Source organism: Hemibagrus wyckioides, linkage group LG04, assembly GCF_019097595.1.
Source record: "Hemibagrus wyckioides isolate EC202008001 linkage group LG04, SWU_Hwy_1.0, whole genome shotgun sequence".
NCBI classification, from domain to species: domain Eukaryota; kingdom Metazoa; phylum Chordata; class Actinopteri; order Siluriformes; family Bagridae; genus Hemibagrus; species Hemibagrus wyckioides.
Genome location: NC_080713.1, coordinates 5,531,199 through 5,555,924, shown reverse-complemented (window position 1 = coordinate 5,555,924; position 24,726 = coordinate 5,531,199). Strand labels below are relative to the sequence as shown.

The 24,726-nt window shown below is 38.1% G+C and overlaps 1 protein-coding gene across 4 annotated transcripts; it reads left to right on the top strand.

Annotated features, from left to right (window-relative positions):
* Positions 1-8,386: 8,386 nt before the first annotated feature.
* On the top strand, positions 8,387-21,548 carry chrnb4 (cholinergic receptor, nicotinic, beta 4 (neuronal)). 4 transcript variants are annotated; one of them, XM_058387061.1, is made up of 6 exons: positions 8,387-8,521; positions 15,726-15,871; positions 16,989-17,033; positions 17,277-17,386; positions 17,716-18,769; positions 20,350-21,545. In XM_058387061.1, exons 2-6 carry the CDS (start codon positions 15,758-15,760, stop codon positions 20,521-20,523), a joined length of 1,497 nt encoding a protein of 498 aa, XP_058243044.1. In that variant the 5' UTR covers positions 8,387-8,521; positions 15,726-15,757; the 3' UTR covers positions 20,524-21,545. The 4 variants fall into 4 exon arrangements, with proteins under 4 accessions (XP_058243044.1, XP_058243042.1, XP_058243041.1 ...); XM_058387058.1 differs by lacking the exon at positions 8,387-8,521 and adding an exon at positions 11,109-11,433; XM_058387062.1 differs by lacking the exon at positions 8,387-8,521 and adding an exon at positions 11,423-11,538.
* Positions 21,549-24,726: the final 3,178 nt, after the last annotated feature.

Sequence of the window (24,726 nt, the reverse complement as noted above, 5' to 3'; positions counted from 1 at the left end):
TTCCTGGTACAGGTTGTGACTTACTCTTGAAACTATTATGAAGTCTATATTACTCATCAGGATGGATTACAGTGATTGTCTTTTACAGTCACAAGAAAACAAAATTTACAGAAATGATGTGTTCAACACGACTAATAAACCTTTTTGTACATGACCCCTAGGTAAATTTTCAAAGACAGCATGCTAGGTTGACATTTCTGAGGTAATATTAATATTTATATTCATGGCTAACAAGTATAGACACAATTACACGTAAGTTCTACACAATAGGAAGGTTTACTGGCCCTGGAAACTGTTGCCTAATAGAAAACAATGTTGGCTTTTCTAATGGGAAAGTGACCACACAATACACCTTTCAAGTCCTAAGCACTGAGAAACATGGTGCCAAGCATGAGCATGCTAATAATTAACGCTAACTCAAAATATTTACTTAGCTAGCACACGTTGTTGTTAGGTTTTTAATAGAAACACAGGGTCAGACCAAATCAGGAATATCAGGAACATCAACATTTACCTCAGAATGTTTGGTAAATTACTGAGAAATGATTTTGTATGTACATTGTACTTCAGCTTAGCATCAACCGCTATGCTAATTCCATAGTGAAACAACATGCTATGATAACAACTCATGAATTTAATGCTGGAAGTAAATGTAGGCTTCTAAAGCAGCGAAATAACAGAAAGGTGGGACATTAATATAGATTTCTATGTGAATCTTATTTATACATAGTATAATATTTAGCTTAGGGGTGGAACAGTGAGCAAAATACAATCGATTATAACTAAAGATTCAACATACAGTAAGCCAAGGACTAGATTTTTTAAAAAGCTTATGCTAGGGTGTTTTATATCTAATATGTTCTTCATAAATGATGCAAATCACATTACATATCATCAAAGGAGATCTTCTGTGGTAGTAGTATAGCATTAACCACAGTAGCTGTCTGGTGTAATACCATCTAATGCTATCAGTGTGTTCATTATATGTCTTTACATGCCTTTGTAAGCTGTCACTTTAATAGTAACCTACAAGCTCCTTGACGAATCCATGTTTTCCAGTCTGTTCAGCTTCACTCCTTTTATGATACAAGAAGTTTAAGGCAAAAAATAACACACCAGATTGGAACGTTGTTTAATTCCAGAATTTTATATTACACATTTGGAAAAATCCTCAAATATAAGAGCGTTTGATACCCTTGTTTACTCATGCAGTGCCAAACAGGCTCTTAAATAAATCAGTGCATGAAGACTGTTAAATGCTTTTTACATCTCAATGGCATCTCCTATATTCTATGCAAGAGGGTTATCATTTTAGGGCACCATGTAGGTTGAGCTGCATGTATCTCAGAGTGTAATAGAATAATGGACTGTGCTGGGGCTGCGTAATTGGATGATGGTTATCAGTACATCAGCAGCAGACACTGGCTTTTGTTTCTCTCCATCCTCCCTAACCATGTAAACAGCAGTCTAATCAAATCCTCTGCCAGAGTCTATTTACCTCACCAGCTGACGATAGCCATCAGATGTGTGACTGTATACATTCTGTGTGTGAGAGAGAGTTTCTTTGTGAGTTTTTATAGATTTAATACGAGTGAACCTATGAGTGTGCGGGTCTGATGCTGGCAGCTGCTCTGCCAATCCATCAGTCACGAGGGTAATGCAGTTTATGGGGCCTGCGTGGGTCCTGACAAGCCGACAATGAGGAAAGCGGGCTTGGCTTAAATCAATTAGCTAAGAGGACAGAGGCAGCCTAAATCACGCATGGCTAAAGAGCCGGTTCAGGCGAGGGGAGATGAGAGAGGATGGCTGTAGTGCTTAGTCAGGATAGTGCTGGCATTATTGGCAAAGGGCTGTGAAGATGAATCAGAAAGAGACAGAGAGAGGGGGGGGGGGCAGAGTAAGAGAAAAGGGAAACAGGGAAGAGTGAGATCCAATAAACTGACCACACTTTATGTAAAATCGGTTGATGCAAAATCATGGAGGATTAAACTGTACAACTAGTGTGATGAGAAGTTTGTGACTTTGCAGCCTGAGGACTGTCTGTTGTTTACATGAGAGTGAAGTTTGCTACACAGTTATGTTTATGGACTATAGGGCAGTGGTAGCTCAAGTGTTTAAGGCTCTGGGTTATTGGGCCCTTAAGCAAGGCCCCCAATCCCCCCTGCTCCTGGGGTGCTGCATCATGGCTGACCCTGCGCTCTGACTCAAACCCTCCAAGGATGGGATATGGTAAGAAAGAATTTCACTGTGCATTCAAGTATATGTGACAAATAAAGGCTATTTAAAATCAGCTCTTTGCCATTGGTATTTTACTTTGTCTTAACAGGTCAGTGCCTCCTTCACATTCACGCGGAGGTCAGAATCGCTTATAAGCCAATACAAAATGCAGGTCTCCATGAAATGGTCTGTAAGGTCACTCTGTGTTTAATGGATTTGCTTTGTTACAGATTTCATACATTTCTGCACCTCGCAAGTGATACAAATGTCCAGATACATGTACTGCCAATAGTTTGATTGGAATTATTTACTTGTACTGCTGCATCATCATAACCTTGAAGGCATTCATTTCTCTTCCAGACTTTCAGTCTTCAGCCAAGAAAGGAAGTTTTTCTTCCTCACCAGTGATGCAAGTGTAGAAACATATGTTGTTTGTACTGAGAGTCACAGCGTGATAATTTGCCACCTTTGCTTTAGGTAGAGCGTGAAGACGAGGCTGTATAGGTGCGGACGAGACTACACAGGTTTGGCCATCTGGAATCCAAAGGGTGGACTGAATAATCCGGTTAAAATCATGGACGACTGATAGACCGAGAAGTGACAGGACGGAGTAAAGAGGTTACGTCTCGCAGTTTTGGATGAAGCTTAAAAACAATTTTATGTCAAAAAGAGGTTGAATTGACACTGGACAAGCCAGCATGATCTCACTAGAACTTTTAAGCAGAACGAGCACTTTCTATGAATTTCATTACATTCTATAACCTTAACCATTTAGTTAGAGAGTTAGTTAGTTAGAAATAATTGATATGAATGTAAAATTACGAGACCATGTTTGGCCAGCTAGTTGCTGCATCCCTTATAAATAAATGACAGATTGTAGAACCTATCAATTAAAAGTTATCAGCTAATTAAATTTATGATTTTTTTTTCTTATAGTGGTTGGCATTTAGCGCTTTCATTTCATTAAGTAACCCAGGACCTTTTTTTTTAATTCTAGGAAGAGGAATTCTATGGACAACATCCAGATAATCAAATCTTGTCATTCTGCCAAACCTATACAAACCTATAGAACTACTAAGTAAGGAATAAAACATTATGGGGTGTGTTGTTATAGGAAAATAATCAGTGAAGGTGTAGAGCAATGCAGTTGAGTACAAAGTGGAGCTACTCATGAGGCTACATAGTATTACCTGTAATTGTTTTATTCTTCTTATACCACAGCAAGAAATAAGATTTTTATTCAGTAATGATGATGTTATACTCTTTCCCTTTAATGTATGTAAGTTCTTACAAGCTGTTCTGTTCCCTGAAAAGCTTTAAAGAAACCAAAAAGTCCTCTGTCCTGAAGACTTACAGACTGTTACACAGCACTAACACTGGAGACTCCTTCCACACGTTTTCTTTGATAAATAATATGTTTCTTAATCAATAAACATTTAAACATGGATTATAGTACAAGAAATCGCCATACAAGTCCGTGTATAAGTTGCTATAGAAACAATAATGTATTTGAATGAGCACATAAACATAAACCTGAGATTTGCAGCTTGAATTAATTTCAGAGCTGATATTATTATAGATTATAGCTGATGTTATTTGTTATGGAAAAGTAATCAACACCTTCTGACCAATCCGATTTGAGAATTCCAAAGTGCTGTTGTGTTATAAAATTTGTCACAACACTAAAATAAAAAAAAGGAAGAAAGTTTGGGAGTGATACTTAAAATAAAGGGTCATAAAATGCATAAGATACTCTATTCTCACTCTTATAGCTATGTACCTTCCCTGTAGTGTTTTTTGTAGTCACTGAGTAATGTATAGTAATTTCCCCTCCCACTCACCCCCAAAATCCCAACCCACCCACCCATTCCCCCTGTTAAGCCAAAAATCGATCGGTTTTCCTACTGTGATGTTTGATAAGATGTAATTGCATTTGTTCAGTGCCTTGTAAACCAAGCCCCAAGTGGGTATTTGTTTACTTCACACGAAACTGGAAACAATATCCTACATAACACACCCGAGGGCCATTATTTTTAACACAACTTCATAGTGTATTATGACTAATAGATAGATAGATAGATAGATAGATAGATAGATAGATAGATAGATAGATAGATAGATAGATAGATAGATAGATAGATAGATAGATAGATAGATAGATAGATAGATAGATAGATAGATAGATAGATTATTGATCCTGAGAGCTTATCGGATTTAAATATAAAGTGAATATATTCCATTTTTAATTCTTTTAATGACGTAAAAGTTTAAGTATCTTACATTCAACAAACATAGCAGAAAGCGGCAATCTGCGGGGGTCCAAGCACCTTTCGCAAATAATGATCCATTATACAGAATACTTTTTAGTTTTTCATCGAAAGCATAAAGCATGCAAAACTTTTGCATTTGGATTCCATGAAAGAAGCTCCACCTTTCCCCTAACATCACCCCAAGCATAAAACAGATTTTTACATTTTTCATTTGTATCAAAAAGCCTTATAAAACTCGACTCGATACATTTATTGCCACTACACCAAACTATCCTTTATGAATCTAAATATCAAATAAAACTTTTATTGTTAGAATTAGAAATTGAAACTGCTAATATGAATGAAACATTTTAATTAAAATGCCTACTAGGTGAGTCCTTAATGCATCATAGAAGCTTAGCGGAGCCTTTATTATTATTTTTTATCAGTGGGCTGAGCAATAAAATCCTCCATAAAGTCGCTGTGTTCAGCTCAGTGGTTTTCATTATCATTTAGATGGCTATGGCTTATTATCATAAACCTCATAATGCATAATATACATTTAGCCGAACGTACAGAAGATTAAAATCGGTTCAATTTTACAGCCTGACTCTTACAAATATTATTAAGAAAAGAAATGTAGAATTTACAGAACTAAGCTAACTAACCTCGCACAGATTAACATTTGTTTGATTAATACGAGGATAAAAATGATATATAAAAAGTAAAAGTAAAAAGTAACTTTTTTTCTATTTGATACATGATTTATAACGAGTCCGGATCCTCGGTATCTCTCCACCGTGATTAATGATTGATTTAGGTCTGTTTTGTATAGATATTGATCAGTTATTGAGCCATTGTGGACCTTCAACCATTTAACCCTAGTGTTGATGGACTGTTTTTTACTGAAGGTATTAACAGCTATTGAAAGCTACATAAATTCACACTAAGCTACTGAAAAACCTATATGAGTTTGCTCCTTGAGGATTTTGCATTGGAGCAACACGGCTAACAAGTAAGGGAGCATTACAGCTGCTAGATTAGCATCATGGAAATATATCCGAATCATCAGACACTTATGTTGAAATGAATCCAGTCACAAATACATTGCAGTATTGTGAAATTGTTAAATTTACATGCCCTGGTTTGTTAGGAAGTTTTGGTCAGAGCACAGGGTCAGGCATGATAAGGGCTTCCTACAGCAGGTAGGGTCAAAGGTCTTGCTCAAGGTTCAAACAGCTTGGGTGTGCTGAAGGCTTGAACCCTGACCTCCTCATCAGTAACCCACAGCCTTAATTGTTGAGTCATCACAGGCCAAAAGGAAGTGGGGTTTGGAAGGACTTATGCCAAGTTGGGGTTGTTTGCAGGTTTTTGATAAAGCATTGAACTTGTCAATCAAACAACTAGCATGGTATTTCCAGCATTCTATGCCATGGAGCCTGGAACAAGTACTCTTCTAGGGTTGCACTTCATCCATCTTGCATTCAACCCAAGCAGTTTTCCCATTGTAACAGAACACTGCTTCCATAACCATGCTTCACTGTGGGAATGGTGTTCACTTGGTTATAAGCAGTCTTGGATTTTATACTAAACCTTGTGCCAAAAATATTGTCAAAATGTTTTGGTCTCATCCTTCCAGAGAACCATGTTTTTTCCCCTCACTTCCATACAGCCCAGGTTCTTTCCGAGTTTCCTTTGGTCTCTTGGTTGTATTTCTGATTACATTTAAGACATTTGGAAGCCACTCTTATCCAGAGAAATGTACAGTAGTAAAAACCGAGCAGTTGAAGGTTTAGGGTCTTGCCCAAGGGTGCAACAGTGGCAGTTTAAAAGTGCTGGGATTCATGACCTTCTGACCAGTAGTCCAATACCTTCACAAGTGACCTCCTGACCTGCACTCTTTGTTGCTTGTGGTTGCTATTTGCTTTCCTTGTTTTTTCATTAACCATTTTTCTATGGGATGTTCAAAATTTGGGATATTTTTTTTAACAAATCCTGAAAGATTCTGTTTCTGATAGTCTCATTATCATACAAGTCCAGGACATTATCACATAAGTACATAGTCCTTCCTGGGACAAGTGTATTTGCATTGAACTCATGTGAAACTTGCACACAGGTACCCATGCTAGTCACCGTATACATCAATAACAGACGACAAACTAATGTCTACGATCTCTTCCTCTTCTTTGAATGTCACAGAATTCTTTGTAAATCGTATACAAAATGGCTGCTATCTGTGTGCACAGTTCATCTGCAATTTAGTACTCATCAGTCAGGAACACTAGTATTTTTTCACCTTAACACATGTGCACATCCCTTTTTTTCCTTCACTGGCCACTCTGCGGCTACTCAGAGAACAATCAATACCTCGCTACCACTTTCTGCTGCCTCTCTGCCATAACAGCCAAGCACTTGAGCTAATGAACTGCCTGGCTGATATATCTCCCCTAGAACAGCATCATGGAATTACAGCTCTGCCACAGTAGCAATTCTGTTTTCTTCTCATAACCACCACAGATCAAATGTACACTTGCAATCTGCCAATCATGTAGTAACACCATGCATAAAATCACAGGTATATGGGTTTGTTAATGTTTATATCAAAATTCCGAAGTGATTGTTGGGCTGATTTCAGAAACGGGTGATCTCCTGAGACTTTCAGTTTGACACAGAATGAGTGCGACACCCGTCCGTGACTGGCATCTCTATGTTCTGTAATGTTTAGCGCGTATAACCACTCTGTCGAGCAGAAAAGCACCTCAAAGCCAAACCATGGCACAAGCATGTTTCCTAATTCCTTCCACTGTTCATTCCCATTTCCATGTTTACTACCTCAGTATTTATTAGTATACACCAGGAGTGTCTCTAACCTTTTTTCCACTTAAAGCTACTCTGACAAAATGATCGTGGCCCAGAGCTACTCATATTATATTTACATAGCTTATTGCCATAAACCAAACCAGGTGAATAAGCTATTTTTGTGTGAACTTTATTCACATTTATTAGCGTCAGATTTCATTCATTCACAATGATTTGATATTTATCAGCAAATTATTACTTTAAAGTCTCCTGGCACATACTCTAATAGCCTTAGGAAGGCAGAAAAAGACTCATAAAAAAAAAGGAAACACCTTTAATATCGAAGGCAATATTCATTTTTAAAACAGAGACCATTTTGCCATTCATATGCATGTGCAATGGGAAATATTAGTATGAGAGTCTTTTACTCTCCAGCACTAATAAGGAATACTTGTGTAGCAGGATAGATTAATTCACCGGTTTTACTTTTCAGCATCGCTTTATTCCTAATGCTCTAGAATCCCCAGCAGCTTCCAAGCTGAATGGATCTGCCTTGTGTTTTCTTTATCCTTAATCCAAACTACTTCAATTTGTGCTTATAGTTTCATATAACGCTTCCATGCTGCTATCGGTGTGTGAAAACGACTAGATTAAATTGTGGGATGCATGTGTACCCATGGAGGAGTAGGAATTGTCCAGGGAGCCAGGTTTCGGTACACTGGAAAGGGGCGCGGGTTTATTGAGTTAATTTGATTTTATTCATTTGTACATATTCTATGAACCTTTAGACGAGCTACTCAGAGCGACCTGTTGGAGACCCCTGGTATACACTATACAGTATGAATTGAATTAAATCAAACATCAGTCCGTCTCCTTTCACTCTTTACACCGGCAGGGAGACGTGCACATTCAGCAGATCTTCACTGTGTTCACAGCATTCTAGCCTGAACACACATGACTCTCCAGTTGTTAGCAATCAATGGTCCCTTCAGGATGTGGAGCCGAGAGTATACAGTCTGAGACAGTAAATCTGTGGCGTTGACACACACTGATTTGCTCCGGGGTATGACTTTAAATTGTGTGGCAATAAAAGCTGGGGAGAGAAAGCAGGATGTAGACACTGAAGAGTTAGATCCAGAGGCTGTGGACGTTTCTACTTCAGTAGAATTGCAATTGCAGGAGTTTTTATAAGAAATGAGAAATTCATGAGAATCCAGATAGTGCTAAAAATGGGCGTGTACCATGACAAATCACATGTGAGTATATTTATATATACATAAACTTACCTATTTAAACCTCCGTGAATAGGCTTCATCTGGCACATTGTGATGGAAAAAATGTATAGCTGATGTAGCAAGAAAGTAGATTTCTTGTGTCTTGTTCAGAACAGAGGGTGCAGCTAACCGAGGTCAACTGATTTAGTATAGGAATGAAGAAAGAAAAAATAAGTGTGCTTAGCTGAGAAAGACAAAAGTAAGTAATGTTTTTGTTAGTTTATAAAGAGTTAGTTCCTTTTTCCTATGAACACTGAGAGGTGATGTGAATAACACTGTGGGGTGTTCCCGGTCTGCAGTGGTCAGTATCTATCAAAAGTGGTCCAAGGAAGGAAGAATTGTGAATCGGAGACAATGCCATGGCTCAATGAAGCACGTGGGTAGCGAAGGCTGGCCCGTGTGATCCGATCCAACAGATGAGCTACTGTTGCTCAAACTGCTGAAGATGTTAATGCTGGTTCTGATAGAAAGGTATCAGAATACACGGTGCATGAAGGGTCAGGGCTGTTTTGACAGCAAAACGGGGAACAACACAATATTAGGCAGGTGCTCATAATGTTATGCCTGATCGGTGTACACGTGAGTAGAACAAAAATCAGTGCTAACACAAGTTCTGTAAATATAGCTGGAGTTTTTAGCTCAATGTGGTTAGTAAACCAGCAAGAAACTGTCTCTTTGCTTAAGGCATGACTTTATTTAGACAGAGATTTTATTTCAAATCACACACCATGAAATCTTGTAAAAACAACTTAAACATTCTCCTACAATCTCAAATCTAATAAATAAATAAATGCTTATATTTACGGTAAATCCTCCATCCAAATCTGTCTCTGTGAGACTCTTGTAGCTCACATGTAGTTAAATCTCTAATGTATATAATCCATTACATGCTGGACCGTGCGACTGACCAACTGTGAACCTTTAATTATCAGTCTCATATGGAGGACACGGGGAAGCTAATGGGAGAGCAGAGAAGTGCAACAGGAGATGGAGAAGGAGAGAGGAGATAATTAGCTGTGATTAGGTGAGTAGTGGCATGGAGAGAGAGTATCTGGGTGGCTGTGTTGTCAGGGAAGGACACAAAGGTCTCGTGGTTTTAGTTGGATTTTGTGTATCCGAGTTGAGTATCGAGTGAATTAACCCTCATGTCCAATATGTCTCCTTCTAACCTTATCTCTTACAGTACATTCACTCTTGAAACATATACACCACACAGATCTGTGTGTGTGTGTGTGGGTGTGTGTGGGTGTGTGTGTGTGTGTGTGTGTGTGGGTGTGGGTGTGTGTGTGTGTGTGATTCCAGTCCTATGGCTTGTGCAGTCAGACATGTCTGCAGTTTCATACGAACAATTTTAGTTCCTAGAAGAAATATTAACTAACTAATTAATTAATTATTTTAATATCTGTATACTGTACAACCACACGACACACACTACTAGAGACACAGCAGTGATAAAGTTTATGCTTATTAGGACATGGATTTGAAATAGATATAGATATTGTTACAAGAAAAAAAATTGTTGAAAATTTAAAATGTACATTTTTACAAATTGGTTATTTAGACACAAGGATACATAACTGACTTAGACCAAAGGTCAGATCAGTAGTGGTCACATCCCTTGACCTCTCATCCTGAACTGTGCCCTCTCCATCACCTCTCACCACAAAGTGTGGAACAAGCCTCTAGACACTCAGAAGCTCAATACGGCCAGCCACAATAACTTCTAAGTGGTTACATAATGACCCAGAGGAAACAGAGTGTTATGTAGAGTTCAGCTCACAGATGGATGGATAGATAGATAGATAGATAGATAGATAGATAGATAGATAGATAGATAGATAGATAGATAGATAGATAGATAGATAGATAGATAGATAGATAGACAGATAGATAGATAGACAGATAGATAGATTTTTCAATTAAATTTAATTTGTATAGGGATTTGAACAATGGACATTGTCTCAAAGCAGCCTTAAAGAACATAAGAAATATAGTACAAAAAGTTCAAGATTAAATACACTTAAATTTATTTATATTTATGTTATATATATTTGTTCATATTTTTATATATATATATATATATATCCCTAGTGAGCAAGCCTGAGGCGACTGTGGTGAGGAAAAACCTCCTTAGACGGTAAGAGGAAGAAACCTTGAGAGGAACCAGACTCAAAAGGGAACCTCATCCTCATTTCTGTGACACCGGGGAGTGTGATTATAAATTGTTATAAACACCAGAGGGTGTGATTATAAATTGTTATAAACACCACAGAGTGTGATTATAAATTGTTATAAACACCACAGAGTGTGATTATAAATTGTTATAAACACCAGAGGGTGTGATTATAAATAATGTCCTTTCTTCAGCCATATACAGTCAGTTGGAGTTGTGTAACTTGAGCAACTCATAAATTATCTCAACATCTGAGTTCATTATAGATTCAACACCAAATGATAAAATGTTAGCTGTAAAGAAAAAAAATGTTTAGGAAGGGTATGCTTGCTATATTCAGAAAAGAACAGGGGGAAAAGAAAAGAAAGTGATGAATTAAGAAATAAAAATAAGGTGAGGAGAGGAGCAGAAGCACAGGAGAGCAGCTGGAGCGCATGTAGAGGAGCAAATGAGGAGGAGAGGAGCAGAAGCGCACGAGAGGAGCACGAGAGCAGGGCTGCTGTATATTATTAGTGAGGGGAAAAACCGCAGCTCCCACACTGTGGATCCACACCGACAGTGGGGGGTTTTGTGTGGAGGTCCGTCCGCTGAAGATAAGGCGCGTCCCCGCTGCGTGTAAGCGCGTGATGGGAGTGAATGAAGGGAGCGCGCACGGACAACGCGGCGTCGACAATGACACGGACCCTCGGCACCCTCCTTTACGCGTTTACCTTCATCCAGAGTAAGTACAAATCCGCTCCATTCTCCTCTCCGAGCACGCTTTAGTGTGTAGCAAAACTTTCCGAACACGCCAAAAAAAAAATCCTGAGGAGTTCAATAACTTCCGGTAGGTAATCTAGTAGTTAACGTTTTTAGTTAAAGTTCATCTGTCGGAGTTCCTTCAGCATGTATTAATATATTATTCAGCATGATATGCGTTCGTTTTGGATACGATGCTTTCCGCGTTACTCATTCATTTCCATGTTAATTTTTCCACACACAGGGCATCCATCCATCCATCCATCCATCCATTCATTAATGCGTTCATGAGTTCATAAGTTCACACACACACACACACACACACACACACACACACACACATATATATATATATATATATATATATATATATATATATATATATACATGCTATGCATGCAGAGAATTATGTATGTATACACACACACACACACACACGTGTGTGTGTGCGTGTGTGTGTGTGATCACATACATGCAGGGAATAGCTCGTACTGCATACACACACTGACGGTATATATACATATATTGAATGCATATATATGTGTGTGTGTGTGTGTGTGATCACATATACATGCAGAGAATAGCGCATACTGCATACACACACTGACTGTATGTATATATATATATATATATATATATATATATATATATATATATATATATATATATATATATGTGTGTGTGTGTATATATGTATATATATGTGTGTGTGTGTGTGTGGGTGTGTGGGTGTGTGTGTTCACATATACATTCAGAGAATCACAAATGCTGCATACACACACTGACTATATATATATATATATATATATATATATATATATATATATATATATATATGCTGAATGCATATATATGTGTGTGTGTGTGTGTGTGTGTGCATATGATTCACATCCAACTTGCAATTAACTGTCAATCATTTTATTTTACTACAAAAATACAAACAAAACATTTTGAGACATACTGGAGAAAAATCAGCTTCAGAGTGATGCTTCAACTCTGCATCATCTCAGGCCTACATCACACTAACCTATCTATTGATTATTCTCTTATAACAGCACACCCAGGTCAGGTATTTATTCCTTACATAACGGAGTATAAGCCCACTATAGAGTATAAGTTACAAGAATGTGAGACCCTTTTATTGAAACATACTATACTAGATGAATGAGTGTTACCTGACATTTTGGATGATTTAAGTTGAGGTAGGGGAAAGATTTTAAAGACTTTATACACTGTGTTTTGGTAGAAGCTGTACCAGCTTCTTGTCACTCTTAGCAAAACAATTATACAACTTACATAAACAACTTACATAAAACTCTGATGATGTTGTTATTAACTCTCAGATATCTTATGTCACACTGTGCAGCTTCCAGTAAAAGAGAACTGCCTGGTGCTCTGGGGACATGACATCTGTTATCGTGTGCTGTTCAAAGCACTAGAGTATTATATAGGACCCAAGTGTATCAAATGACTGGGAAAAGAAATCCCCATCGTTGCCTGTGTCATTCAAGGTAACACTGGGCAGCAGAAGGGTAGATTAAAGAAACTGAATCTCAGCCAGTGGTCTAAAGTCTGTCAACACTACAGGATGAGATTAAAATTTTAAAATTTTATTTTATTTTATTCAGGTTCTTACATGGTTGTTATAGAATTTACTGATTTATCTCCTCATCATGGCACCTGTTAGTGGGTGGGATATATTAGGCAAGTGAAAATGTTGTCCTCAAAGTTAATATGTTAGAAACAGGAAAAATGGACAAGCGTAAGGATTTGAGTGAAAGGCCAAATTGTGATGGCTAGACAACTGGATCAGAGCATCTCCAGAACTTCAGCTCTTGTGGGGTGTTCCCGGTCTGCAGTGGTCAGTATCTATCAAAAGAATCCTGTAAGTTGCCAGGTGGGGCCCATGGAGGGTCTGCTGCTAACATCTTGGTACCAGATACCACAGCACACCTTCAGGGATCTAGTGGAGTTCACGCTTCGACAGGTCAGGGCTGTTTTGGCAGCAAAAGAGGGACCAACTCAATATTAGGCAGGTGGTCATAATGTTATGCCTGTTATGATTAGTGAAGCACACATACACTCTCTATGCACCAGTTGTTTGAATTTTTGTCCCATATGTCAGAAGCAGAGTCCTATCCACCACATTGTACACTACTTTTAGTTTTGCGTTCTATGGTCACTTGTGCAACCATACCAATGGATATCAAATCTTATAAAGTTTCATAACAGGTTAGAAGAGTTCTAGATATAATCTAGTAGAGTTCTAAATTGAATATATTTTTGTAAGAGTGTAGTGAGTGTACACAATTTCACTTCAGGACATTCTGTTACAGGCAAATAATCAAGTACGGGGTGCTGTAATGACACTCTCAACAAACCCCATTTATCACTTATGATCAAACTGCTACAGAGTTGTTTTTTTTACTTTCCTGTGCTATTAATCAGATAGCTATATAAACCATCCTGCACCTTTCCACTGGGGGAACCTTTAAAAATTCTCTATAGAACCAGAAACAGTGCTTCCCTTCCAGACAAGGTTTCAAGTAGAACCTGTGCACCTAAGGAACCTTTTAATAAGAGGGCAAGTACGCTGATCATCCATATTACAAATCCTTACAAAAAAACGTCAATATATCAGTGGTTGATACTTTTTTTTCAGCTCTGTTTATTTCTAGGCTTAGATTGTGTGGAAAGTCCCCATGAATCTTCTTCTTTTGGCATTTTCCCTTCAGGGGTGGCCACAGTGAATCATCTCTCTCCACCTATCCCTATATTCTGCATCCTCTTGCACCCACTAGCTTCATATCCTCATTTATTCCATCCATATACCTCCTCTTTGGCCTTCCTCTTTGCCTCCTGCCTGGCAGCTCCATGTCCAACATTCTCCTACCAATATACTCACTCTCCCTCCTCTGAACATGTCCAAACCATCTTAACCCGGCCTCCCTAACTTTGTCCTCCAAACGTCCAAGAAAGTCTCTGTGAATAAGACGCATATATAGAAGTTATAGTAATATAAGTGCACTATAATATACACCTAGTCTAACCTAGACCCTGTTAGTCCTGAGCCAAGGCAACGTTATTGCTCAGCAATCGTTCAGAGTATATTGCTTATTGGCTCTTGTTCCTGCTCACCATCTGTTCAAATCAAGGTTCTGCCACCTCACTACCTTGTTTATTAGAGTTGTATTAGTGTTCATTTGTCTGTGTTCTGCACTTCCTTCAATCAGCAACACAAGGGCGAAGAACGGCTCTGGCAACCACTAATTAATGCAATGTTAAACAGCGTCACAGCTTATTTGTATCAATTAGCTATCCTTCATGCTTCAAGGCCAGAGTCATCAAGCACATCATTAACAGTAGATTCAGAAGTAGACGAGCACGGAAAGCACAAACTTGAGCGTATATGGAAAATTCCGGCTGAAAGAAATGATTTGAAATTACTCATTTGGAAGGAATTTAACATTCATTTGAGCTAAAAATGCATGTAGTACAATTAAACATCAGGGCGTTATGTACTTTACCTTCTCTTCTGTTGGTGGTGTTCCTCTACAATCATGCATTTTAAACATGGCTGACTGATTGTAGATTCAGGAACTGATCATTCGTTAGATATAAGGCTGCAAAGTCAGCAGCAGGTCTTCCAGCGGGGTAATAAAACATGTTCCATGCTGCTGATGTCTAGACATGCAGAGGAGCTATGGGAGAGATTAAACCAGTGGAACGTATATTCATCAGACACAGCAAAAAAAAAAAAAAGAGAGATCATGTAACTAAAATAAATTAAGGCTCAGAAATTAACTGAGATGATTGGACACATAAGTTGGCATGAACAAAACGTCACAAACGTTAATAATAGATAAGTAGCATTTAAAAATATAAAGAACATCTGTATTGATTTTTTTTTTTTTAAATAAATAAAACAAATAATTAACCAATGGTTTAATGGTATTAAAGAGTAAAAATTCATTAACAAATAAACAACCTGAACATTTTTTGGTTGTTAACTCAATTTTCAGAACTGAGATGTCATAATTTACACCAAGGATTAAAATGTTAAAATATTTAATTTTTGCTTATTAATATCAATTTATTTTTTATTTATGGATTGAACAAACATTGCTTAATGCAAAGTGTATTTTGTTCCCACTTACACAAAACCCATATTAGTCAACCACTCTTAATGATAAAATTAATTTTATGGTACTGACCAAGAAAATAAGTAAAAATTAGGTGAGAAAAAGGTCAGTTTTAGATTTTTCTGCTTTCCAGGTGCCACCTGTGCAGACTCTGAAGAGCGTCTCATGAACTGGCTCCTGTCAAAAGAGCGTTATAACAACCTCATCCGGCCTGCCCTGAACAGAACGGAAAGAGTGACCGTGAAGCTGCAGGTCTCTCTGGCACAGCTCATCAGCGTGGTGAGGAACAAAACTGAGAATCTAATTGTCATGAAACAGATTAACTTTCTGATTTGTTTCTTCATGTTCACCAAACACACTGCCCATGTCTAGATTCCTTCACTTTACTGTAAGGTGTCCAATGTGACCTGTGTTTGTTTAAAGGAGCTACAGTGTAACGTGAGCACTGAGATGGGTTTCCAGCTATGATTTACAGGGTTGTACCCATCAGGCAAAAACATCTAAAAAAAGCATCTAATGAACAAGTAGCAATGACACAAAGACCCTTGCTGTAAGCTTAAAGAAACCTTGGGCACTTGAATTATTTATACATTTGCTTAATTTTTCAAGCTCCTTTGACAATACAGACCATTTTTTTTTTTTACAGAAATAGTGCAAAGCGAGATTTTTCTTGATGGGTGCCAATACCTTTAGAGTTACACTAAATTAAATTAAGTTTTGGGACACCCCTCGAAATCATTGAATTCAGGAGTTGTTTTTCAGGGCTTGGGCTTGGCCCCTTAGTTCCAGTGAAAGGAACTCTTCAGCATACCAAGACATTTTGGACAATTTCCTGCTCCCAACTTTGAGGGAACGGTTTGGATATGACCCCTTCCTGTTCCAACATGACTGCACACCAGTGCACAAAGCAAGGTCCATAAAGACATAGATGAGCGAGTTTGGTGTGGAGGAACTTCACAGAGTCCTGACCTCAACCCGATAGAACACCTTTGGGATGAATTAGAGCAGACACTGTGAGCCAGACCTTCTCGTCCAACATCAGTGCCTGACCTCACAAATGCACTTCTTGAGGAATGGTCAAAAATTCCCATAAACACACTCCTAAACTTTGTATAAAGCCTTCCCAGAAGAATTGAAGCTGTTATAGCTGTAAAGGGCGGGCCAACTCCATATTACATTCATGTGCATGAATAGGCAGACGTCCCAAAACTTTTGGCAATATAGTGCATCTCTATATTTCTCTATATAAGCCTACTGTGACTTTGGAATCCCACATTGCTTTAGTATTAGAATTGAAATAAAAGGCTGCATAGTAGAAAATTATCTAGAAAATCGTGAAGCTGTTTACTGATAATGCCTTGATTTGAGGGTTTGTGTGTTTATCCAATCCATACAGAACGAGAGGGAGCAAATCATGACGACGAATGTCTGGCTCACACAGGTAAGCATGACAAGTCCATTACACACCCATTATCAGCTAGTAATAAGCAACACAGCTCCGGTGTCCATGCCCTTGAACGTGAAGATATCCATAGACATGACCCTCCAATAACAGAGCAGCAATCAGTCGCCTTCACTACGACTTATTAAAGCGATAATGAAGCATGTAATTACGTACCGTCTGACTGCCGGAAAGCCATTATTACAGACTGTAACACCACAAAGTTTTTTTTTCTTCTCTCAGAACTGGAATGATTACAGACTGTCATGGGATCCGTCCGAATACGAAGGAATCGACAAGCTCCGAATTCCCTCCAGACACATCTGGCTACCTGATATTGTATTATACAATAAGTAAGTTTAGTGCACAGGATATTTCAGCAATAATTTAGACAATTCTGTACATACTTAATTAAGTATCATATATTTATTTATACATTTTAGAAACATATAAATACATATAAACATATAAACATATTTTTTTTATGAATACAAAACAAAAATATTTTTATTTTTATCTTTTAAGAATTAATTTTAATTTTTAAATGAATTTTGTGTTTCTTTTTTCATGAATACTGATACTCTTATCCAGCTACACATTTCTTTAAAACCAAAAGAGATTGTGAAGTAGTGAACAAAACAAACAGATAATAGTAATTACTGAAATATTACAACTTTTCCAGTGCTGATGGCACGTATGAGGTGACAGTCTTCACCAACGCCATCGTACTGTTTAATGGCAGCATCGCCTGGCTTCCTCCCGCCATCTACAAGAGCGCCTGCAAGATTGAGGTCAAGCACTTCCCCTTTGACCAGCAGAACTGCACACTAAAATTCCGCTCATGGACGTACGACCACACAGAGATCGATCTTGTCCTAAAGTCCGAAGTGGCCAGTATGGATGATTTCACTCCTAGTGGAGAGTGGGACATTTTAGCTCTGCCAGGAAGAAGGACAGTCAACCCTCAGGACCCGACTTATGTGGACCTGACGTATGATTTCATCATCAAGCGAAAACCTCTGTTCTACACCATCAACCTCATTATCCCCTGTGTGTTGATCACCTCTCTGGCCATCCTGGTTTTCTACTTACCCTCTGATTGTGGTGAGAAGATGACCCTGTGTATATCTGTCCTCCTGGCCCTTACGGTCTTCCTCTTGCTGATCTCCAAAATTGTACCTCCTACATCCCTGGATGTCCCACTAATTGGCAAGTACCTGATGTTCACCATGGTTCTGGTGACCTTCTCCATCATCACAAGTGTATGCGTGCTCAACGTGCATCATCGATCCCCGAGTACTCACACCATGCCCAAATGGGTGAAGCTGGTCTTCCTGGACAAACTTCCCATGTTGCTTTTCATGCGAAGGCCTGAAGGGAACTCGTCTCGACAGAGGTTACGCCAGAGGAGACATCTCAAAGATAAGAGAGCTCTGCTTGGGCTTAGGAGTGGAGCTCCATGCAAGTCGGGAATGTCCTCCTCCGCCTCGGTCTTGCTTGCTGCATCTTCAGCATCAGCGCTGTCTTCACCAGGACACTTTTACAGCAAAGGGAGCAGCTTTTACCGGAAAGGTGATCAGCGGCCTACAGAGTTCCTGCCTAATGGCAATGCCTTCAAACAGGGAGACATGAGAGGAGGCGGAGGGCAATCAGACCTGGGGGCTGATGTTCAAGAAGCAGTGGATGGAGTTCGTTATGTTGCTGACCACATGATGGGAAATGATGATGACCAGAGTGTAAGTAACATCTGTATTCTTTTCTGTTAGAATGTAGATATATAACATTGGATGGTCTAGGTTGCACTGGTGTGCAGGGGTTTTTGAGTGGTTAAGGTTCTGAGCTTGTTCTGAGCAATGCCCGACAACCAATGTTGTCAGCTGTAATGAAATTAGTTTTCTATTTTAATAAAATAGACTCACAGATTGCTTATATACTCATGGTTTGCATGTTCCTACAATGACCTGCAAGCTCAGTGAACCTTTCCAGATTCATTACAAAGGTTTAACATATTTCAAGTTAGTGGTTAATGAGAGTATTGACTGACACTGTAATGCAAAAACACTGGGTCTGCAATTTCCTCATATGTATAACAGTAATAGCACCGATCGCTAAATTACCCCTAATCCTCCACCAAAGCACTATTTCCTTCATCTTGCAAGTTGCATATACACAAAAATTTGTGGCCTTTTTGCCTACATACCAGATATATGTATGTATGGAGCCAAAAACACTACAGACCGGTGATTAAGTACATTTATAGCATTTGGCAGATACCTTTATCCAGAGTGACTTGCAATGTAGTTCTGTCTATATTCAATTGAGCAATTGAGGGTTAAAGGCCTTGCTCAAGGGCCCAACAGAGGCAGTTTGGTGTACTGTACCTGGGACCCGAACTCACCACATCCCCCAGACTCAATACAGTTTAAATGAGATATTCTTGTTTGGTCTGTGTAAGTTCATTTAATCAAGCAATAAATAAATAAATAAATAAATAAATAAATAAATAAATAAATAAATGCTGCTGATGTATTACCAATACGGATCACTACCTGCTTTAAAAAACAGCAAGTTGTTGATGGTAAAGAGTGATGAATTTTAAAGATATTCTGCTAGTTTAATAACATTCTGGAAATTAAAAAAATTTTAAACAACCATTTAAAATGTAAAGTTGTGCCAGATTGCATGTATTAACTATATAAAAACATACAAAATATCTAATATTCTAGAAATTGTGTAGGGAAACAAGAGGAAATACTAACAAATGTGTATTGTTATGTAAATTTGTTAAAAAATACAAGTAATGATGAGTAAAAAATAATTTATTTCCCATTTTAGTTCATGCAAAACAAATCTAAAATTTAATAAAAAGCTGTTTTATTGCTCCCCCCATTTTGTATTTTTAAACCAAGTATAAATGAACTGTACAGTGGTTTATTATTTTTAATTAATTAATTAATTAATTAATTAATTAATTAATTAATTAATAAAATAATTCTATATAATAATAATAATAATAATAATAGTAATAATAATAATAATAATAATAATAATAATACTAATTTATTTAATTAATTAAGTAATTTATTTATTTAATTGATTTATTTTACATAGAGTAGTAATTCATCTCATGTGCCTGTCAAGTAACTGACACCTGCACATGGCTAGGAAACAGACAGACCTGGGTTCAACTATAAGAGAGCTGAAGTGAGCATGAGAAGTGATAGAGATTGCATTAAAGCCGAATCACTGTGTTAATATATCTCATCTAGCTATTGGTTTTACTGGTAATATGATATTGCTCTTGTTTTCTCCACAGGTTATTGAAGACTGGAAGTACGTCGCTATGGTGGTGGATCGGATGTTTCTCTGGATCTTTGTAATTGTGTGTGTGGTTGGAACGTTGGGCCTTTTCCTTCAGCCGGTCTTCCAGAACCAGACAGTTCCTGTCTATCAGCCGAACGCTGAATCCTCTAGGAGGGATGGGATGTAAAGGATGTGTCACTCTGGGATGACAAAAACGCCAGATCTAAATTTTACAAAAATAAAAAAAGAGCCACGGTAATAGCAAGGCATTGAGAATGGACTTGTGGTATAATCTTGAAGACAGTTTTCTCTTGATCTGAAGGTCAAATCAGATTAGATGCTGGATAGAAATGATAAAGCCTTTAGAATGGATGGTTAAATGTCTCCAGGATTACAGCACAAGTTAAATCACCTTGACTAACTTCTTTATTTACTTGTCGATGCCTGAAAAATGTCTATAGACTTCCAACCATGACAAAAAATGTCACCAAATTTTGATTAAACATCATCATCATCATCATCATCATCGATTACCCAACATCACCTGCCCTCTGTTACGGACAGCCACTGGTGCTTCAAGGTTATAAGATTATAAAATATCAGTACAATTCATTTTAAAGACACAGTCACAATTCATCTAAAATGACTTCAGGCTAATAAACCAGTGAATTAAATATTTATCAGTTAATGTTTAATGGTTCTTCTCTTTCTTTAGCTGTAGCAGGACAATACAGCATTTTTACCACAACTATTCTATTACCATGTGGAATAAAAGATTGTCTAATAAAAATTGATCTCCACTTGCAATGATCTGATTAAATGCTTCCGCTGGTAGTTGTGCATTTGTTTAGTCCTGAGGGTCATGCTGACGGTTATGCCGAGGGTGGCGTTCACTGACGGCTGATTAGATGGGAGGCTAAAATCCGATCTCTATCAATAGCTGTGTAAGGTCTCACTGACGACATAATAAGAATGATGTGGAGCAAACACACAGCTAAAGACAACTGCATTCGTTTTTCAAGTGTTTCTGGGTTCATGCCATGTTTCCTTCAAATGTCAAACTGAAAAGGTCGACAGAAAAGTCCCTTATAAACCAAAAAAGAAACTCTCTTAACTGCTGTTTGTCCTTTTGTGTGATTTGTGCTTTAATCAGAAAGTGTGTGCTTACTTTCAGTTTCACCTTTTAAGGCATTTTATGCAAAAAAAAAAAAGGATGATAGTGTAAACCTCATCTATGTTCATTGCCCTCATGACTGGATTTCACATGCACCTACTCAATCACCGCTAATGACTCGTTAGGGATGGATCAGTGAAGATCCATTTTCAATTAAATCTAAGGGTTGAGTTACTAAGGGGTGAGTTACTCTGTAAACACCTGACACAGCTGTCATTGACTGAAAGCAGGATAAATGAATCTACAGTTTGGGCTAGAAAGAAATCAGCCCCAGCCCCAGACTCAATTCTTAGCTATTTATAGCAATCTGAGTATTTTTCCTATGCTCATTGCTCCAAGTAGGTCCATAATAATCTGATCCATAATCTGATGCCAAAAATGAAAACTTCTGTTGGTGTATTTTAATCTTCTGAAAGATAAATTTAGAGAGGATTACCGTCTCACAGCTCCATGGCCTAGGGGTTCGATCCTGAGTACTCCTTCTTGTACAAATCCGTGTCCAGTAGAGGGATTAGTGATTCTAAACAGCCCATAGGTGTGACCGATGAAACGTGATGGACTTGTTTTGAGCCGAGCGCTCCAACGACAAACTCCGGCGATCCCCTGTGACCCTAACCAGGATAAAGTCTTTATCGAAGATGAATGAATAACACTGAGAGTAAAGTAAATTAACTTGACAGTTAGTCACATTTTTTGAAGTCCTCATAAATCATGGCGGTGTGCATTTTATAATCTTATACATGTTTAATACAAATCCACTTCAGCCAATTTACTTTTGTGTACTTAGCTAATGAGTTGGGCACAGTTTCGTACATAATTTATTATGCTTATTACAGCTTTATTGAAGAAAAAAAAAAGATTAGTGTGTACTGATAGTTCTGTGAACGGAAGATCAGTAGATTTTCTAGTGAGCTCAAATACATAGCGTTAAAAAAAAATAGAGTTAAAAGCAAATACACACATGTACGGCGTGACCTCACATACCATGCCCTCTGCTGGACACAAATAAAAAACATAGATTTTTGGGACACTCCTCCAAATCAGTGAATTCAGGTGTTGTTTTTCAGGGGTTGTGCTTGACCCTTTAGTTCTTAATGCTTCAGCATATCAAGACAATTTCATGCTCCCAACTTTGTGGGAACAGTTTGGGGATGACCCCTTCCTGTTCCAACATGACTGCACACCAGTGCACAAAGCAAGGTCCATAAAGACATGGATGAGTGAGTTTGGTGTGGAGGAACTTGACTGGCCTGCACCTCAACCTGATAGAACACCTTTGGGATGAATTAGAGCAGAGACCTTCTCGTCCAACATCAGTGTCTGACCTCACAAATGCGCTTCTAGAGAAATGGTCAAAAATTCCCATGAACACACTCCTAAACCTTGTGGAAAGCCTTCCTAGAAGAGTTGAAGCTGTTATAGCTGCAAAGGGCGGGCCAACTCCATATTACATTCATGTGCATGTAAAGGCGGATGTCCCAAAACTTTTGGCAACATAGTGTACCTATTAAAATATATTGCTGAAAAAGAGCATTTTATATAAACTTTTTAGTTCTGCTTTTCATTTTACACATTATGACTTTAAGGCTGATGCAGTTACATCCTTCAAGTCACTAACTGTTTCTGCTCCAGGTATCAGTTCGTTTTGCGACCCACGCCTGAAGGAGAAAAGCCTGTTAAACGCTTTGCATGGCTTCTCCTGACAATCCTTTTATTGTCACATAAAAAGCTATAGGAAGCTACAGAACAGGATTTGCGAGATCATGAGCTGTGACATCCTTCATACTAGATGTGGCATGGGACAGGAATTTTTTTTTTATGCTGGAATGGTTAACTCGTTCATATTTAATCAGGCTAACATAAATTGACCTTGGGTTCAACTTATAGAAATGAATATTCAGCATAAATGTACCTACTAAAGGAAGACAGATCTCAGGTTGTGTGCAGTCAGCTGTATCCAGTCCAAGCTCATTAAAAAGAAAGAGAAAAGCCGTCCCTGAGTTTTTTAACTGACTGGTGGAAATAGCTCTTTGCCATGTACATATACACCGATCAAGCATACCACTGATGATCTCCTCATCATGGCACCTGTTAGTGGGTGGGATATATTAGGCAGCATGTGAACATTTAGTCCTCAAAGTTGATGTGTTAGAAGCAGGAAAAATGGACAAGTGTAAGGATTTGAGCGAGTTTGACGAAGGGCCAAATTGTGATGGCTAGACCACTGGATCAGAGCATCTCCAAAACTGCAGCTGTTGTGGGGTGTTCCCGGTCTGCAGTGGTCAGTATCTATCAAAAGTGGTCCAAGGAAGGAACAGTGGTGAACTGGCGACAGGGGTCATGGGCGGCCAAGACTCATTGATGCTACTGTTGCTCAAATTACTGAAGAAGTTAATGCAGGTTCTGATAGAAAGGTGTCAGAATACACAGTGCATGACAGGTCAGAAGGGGGACCAACACAATATTAGGGACGTGGTCATAATGTTATGCCTGGTTGGTGTATGTCCATTTATCACTCAATGACTGTTAAAAACTGTAGCTACAATAATTTTTCTCTCAAAATAAAGGTTTCAGGATCAGATAGTCGTAAAAAGCAAACTAATCCATAGATACCATTAGCCTTTTTCACCTATTTCCATCAAACCATTTACTGGGAGCCAACATTTAACATCATGGGCTGATGTTATTATACATTTTATGGCTACTTGGTCTCAAAATATTACCTCGTGGCAATATGTATCAATTTGTGTTAATGCTTTATTAAATAATATCCATCATGTCACCTCAGCACCTCCCTGATCCACAAACAATAAAGGATTTTGCATAAGCCATTTTAAAGCAACAGTGGATCCTTCTTAGGCAACATATATATTATATTTCAGTCCAGCTCCTGTTTAATTATGATGTATTTCATTTTTGGTTATTCTTAGGCGGTTTTATTCAGCTGTTCATCATGGGAGCAGTATAATTAGTCTCAGTCTTATGCATATCCAGTGCTTTTTGACCTTTTTGTTTATTGAGTTCATGTGCTTATTGAAAAGTGCTAACAAATTCAAGACAGAAAATCAATTCGAGGGCTGGATGTTGAATCCTGTCAATAAGTGTTTTAAATTAATATTTAAGTATTATGAATAATAAGTAATAATTATGGTGATGTAATACAAATTGAAAAATGTGCTCAAATGGGAGGATTTGCAGATATAAAATAAAAAACTT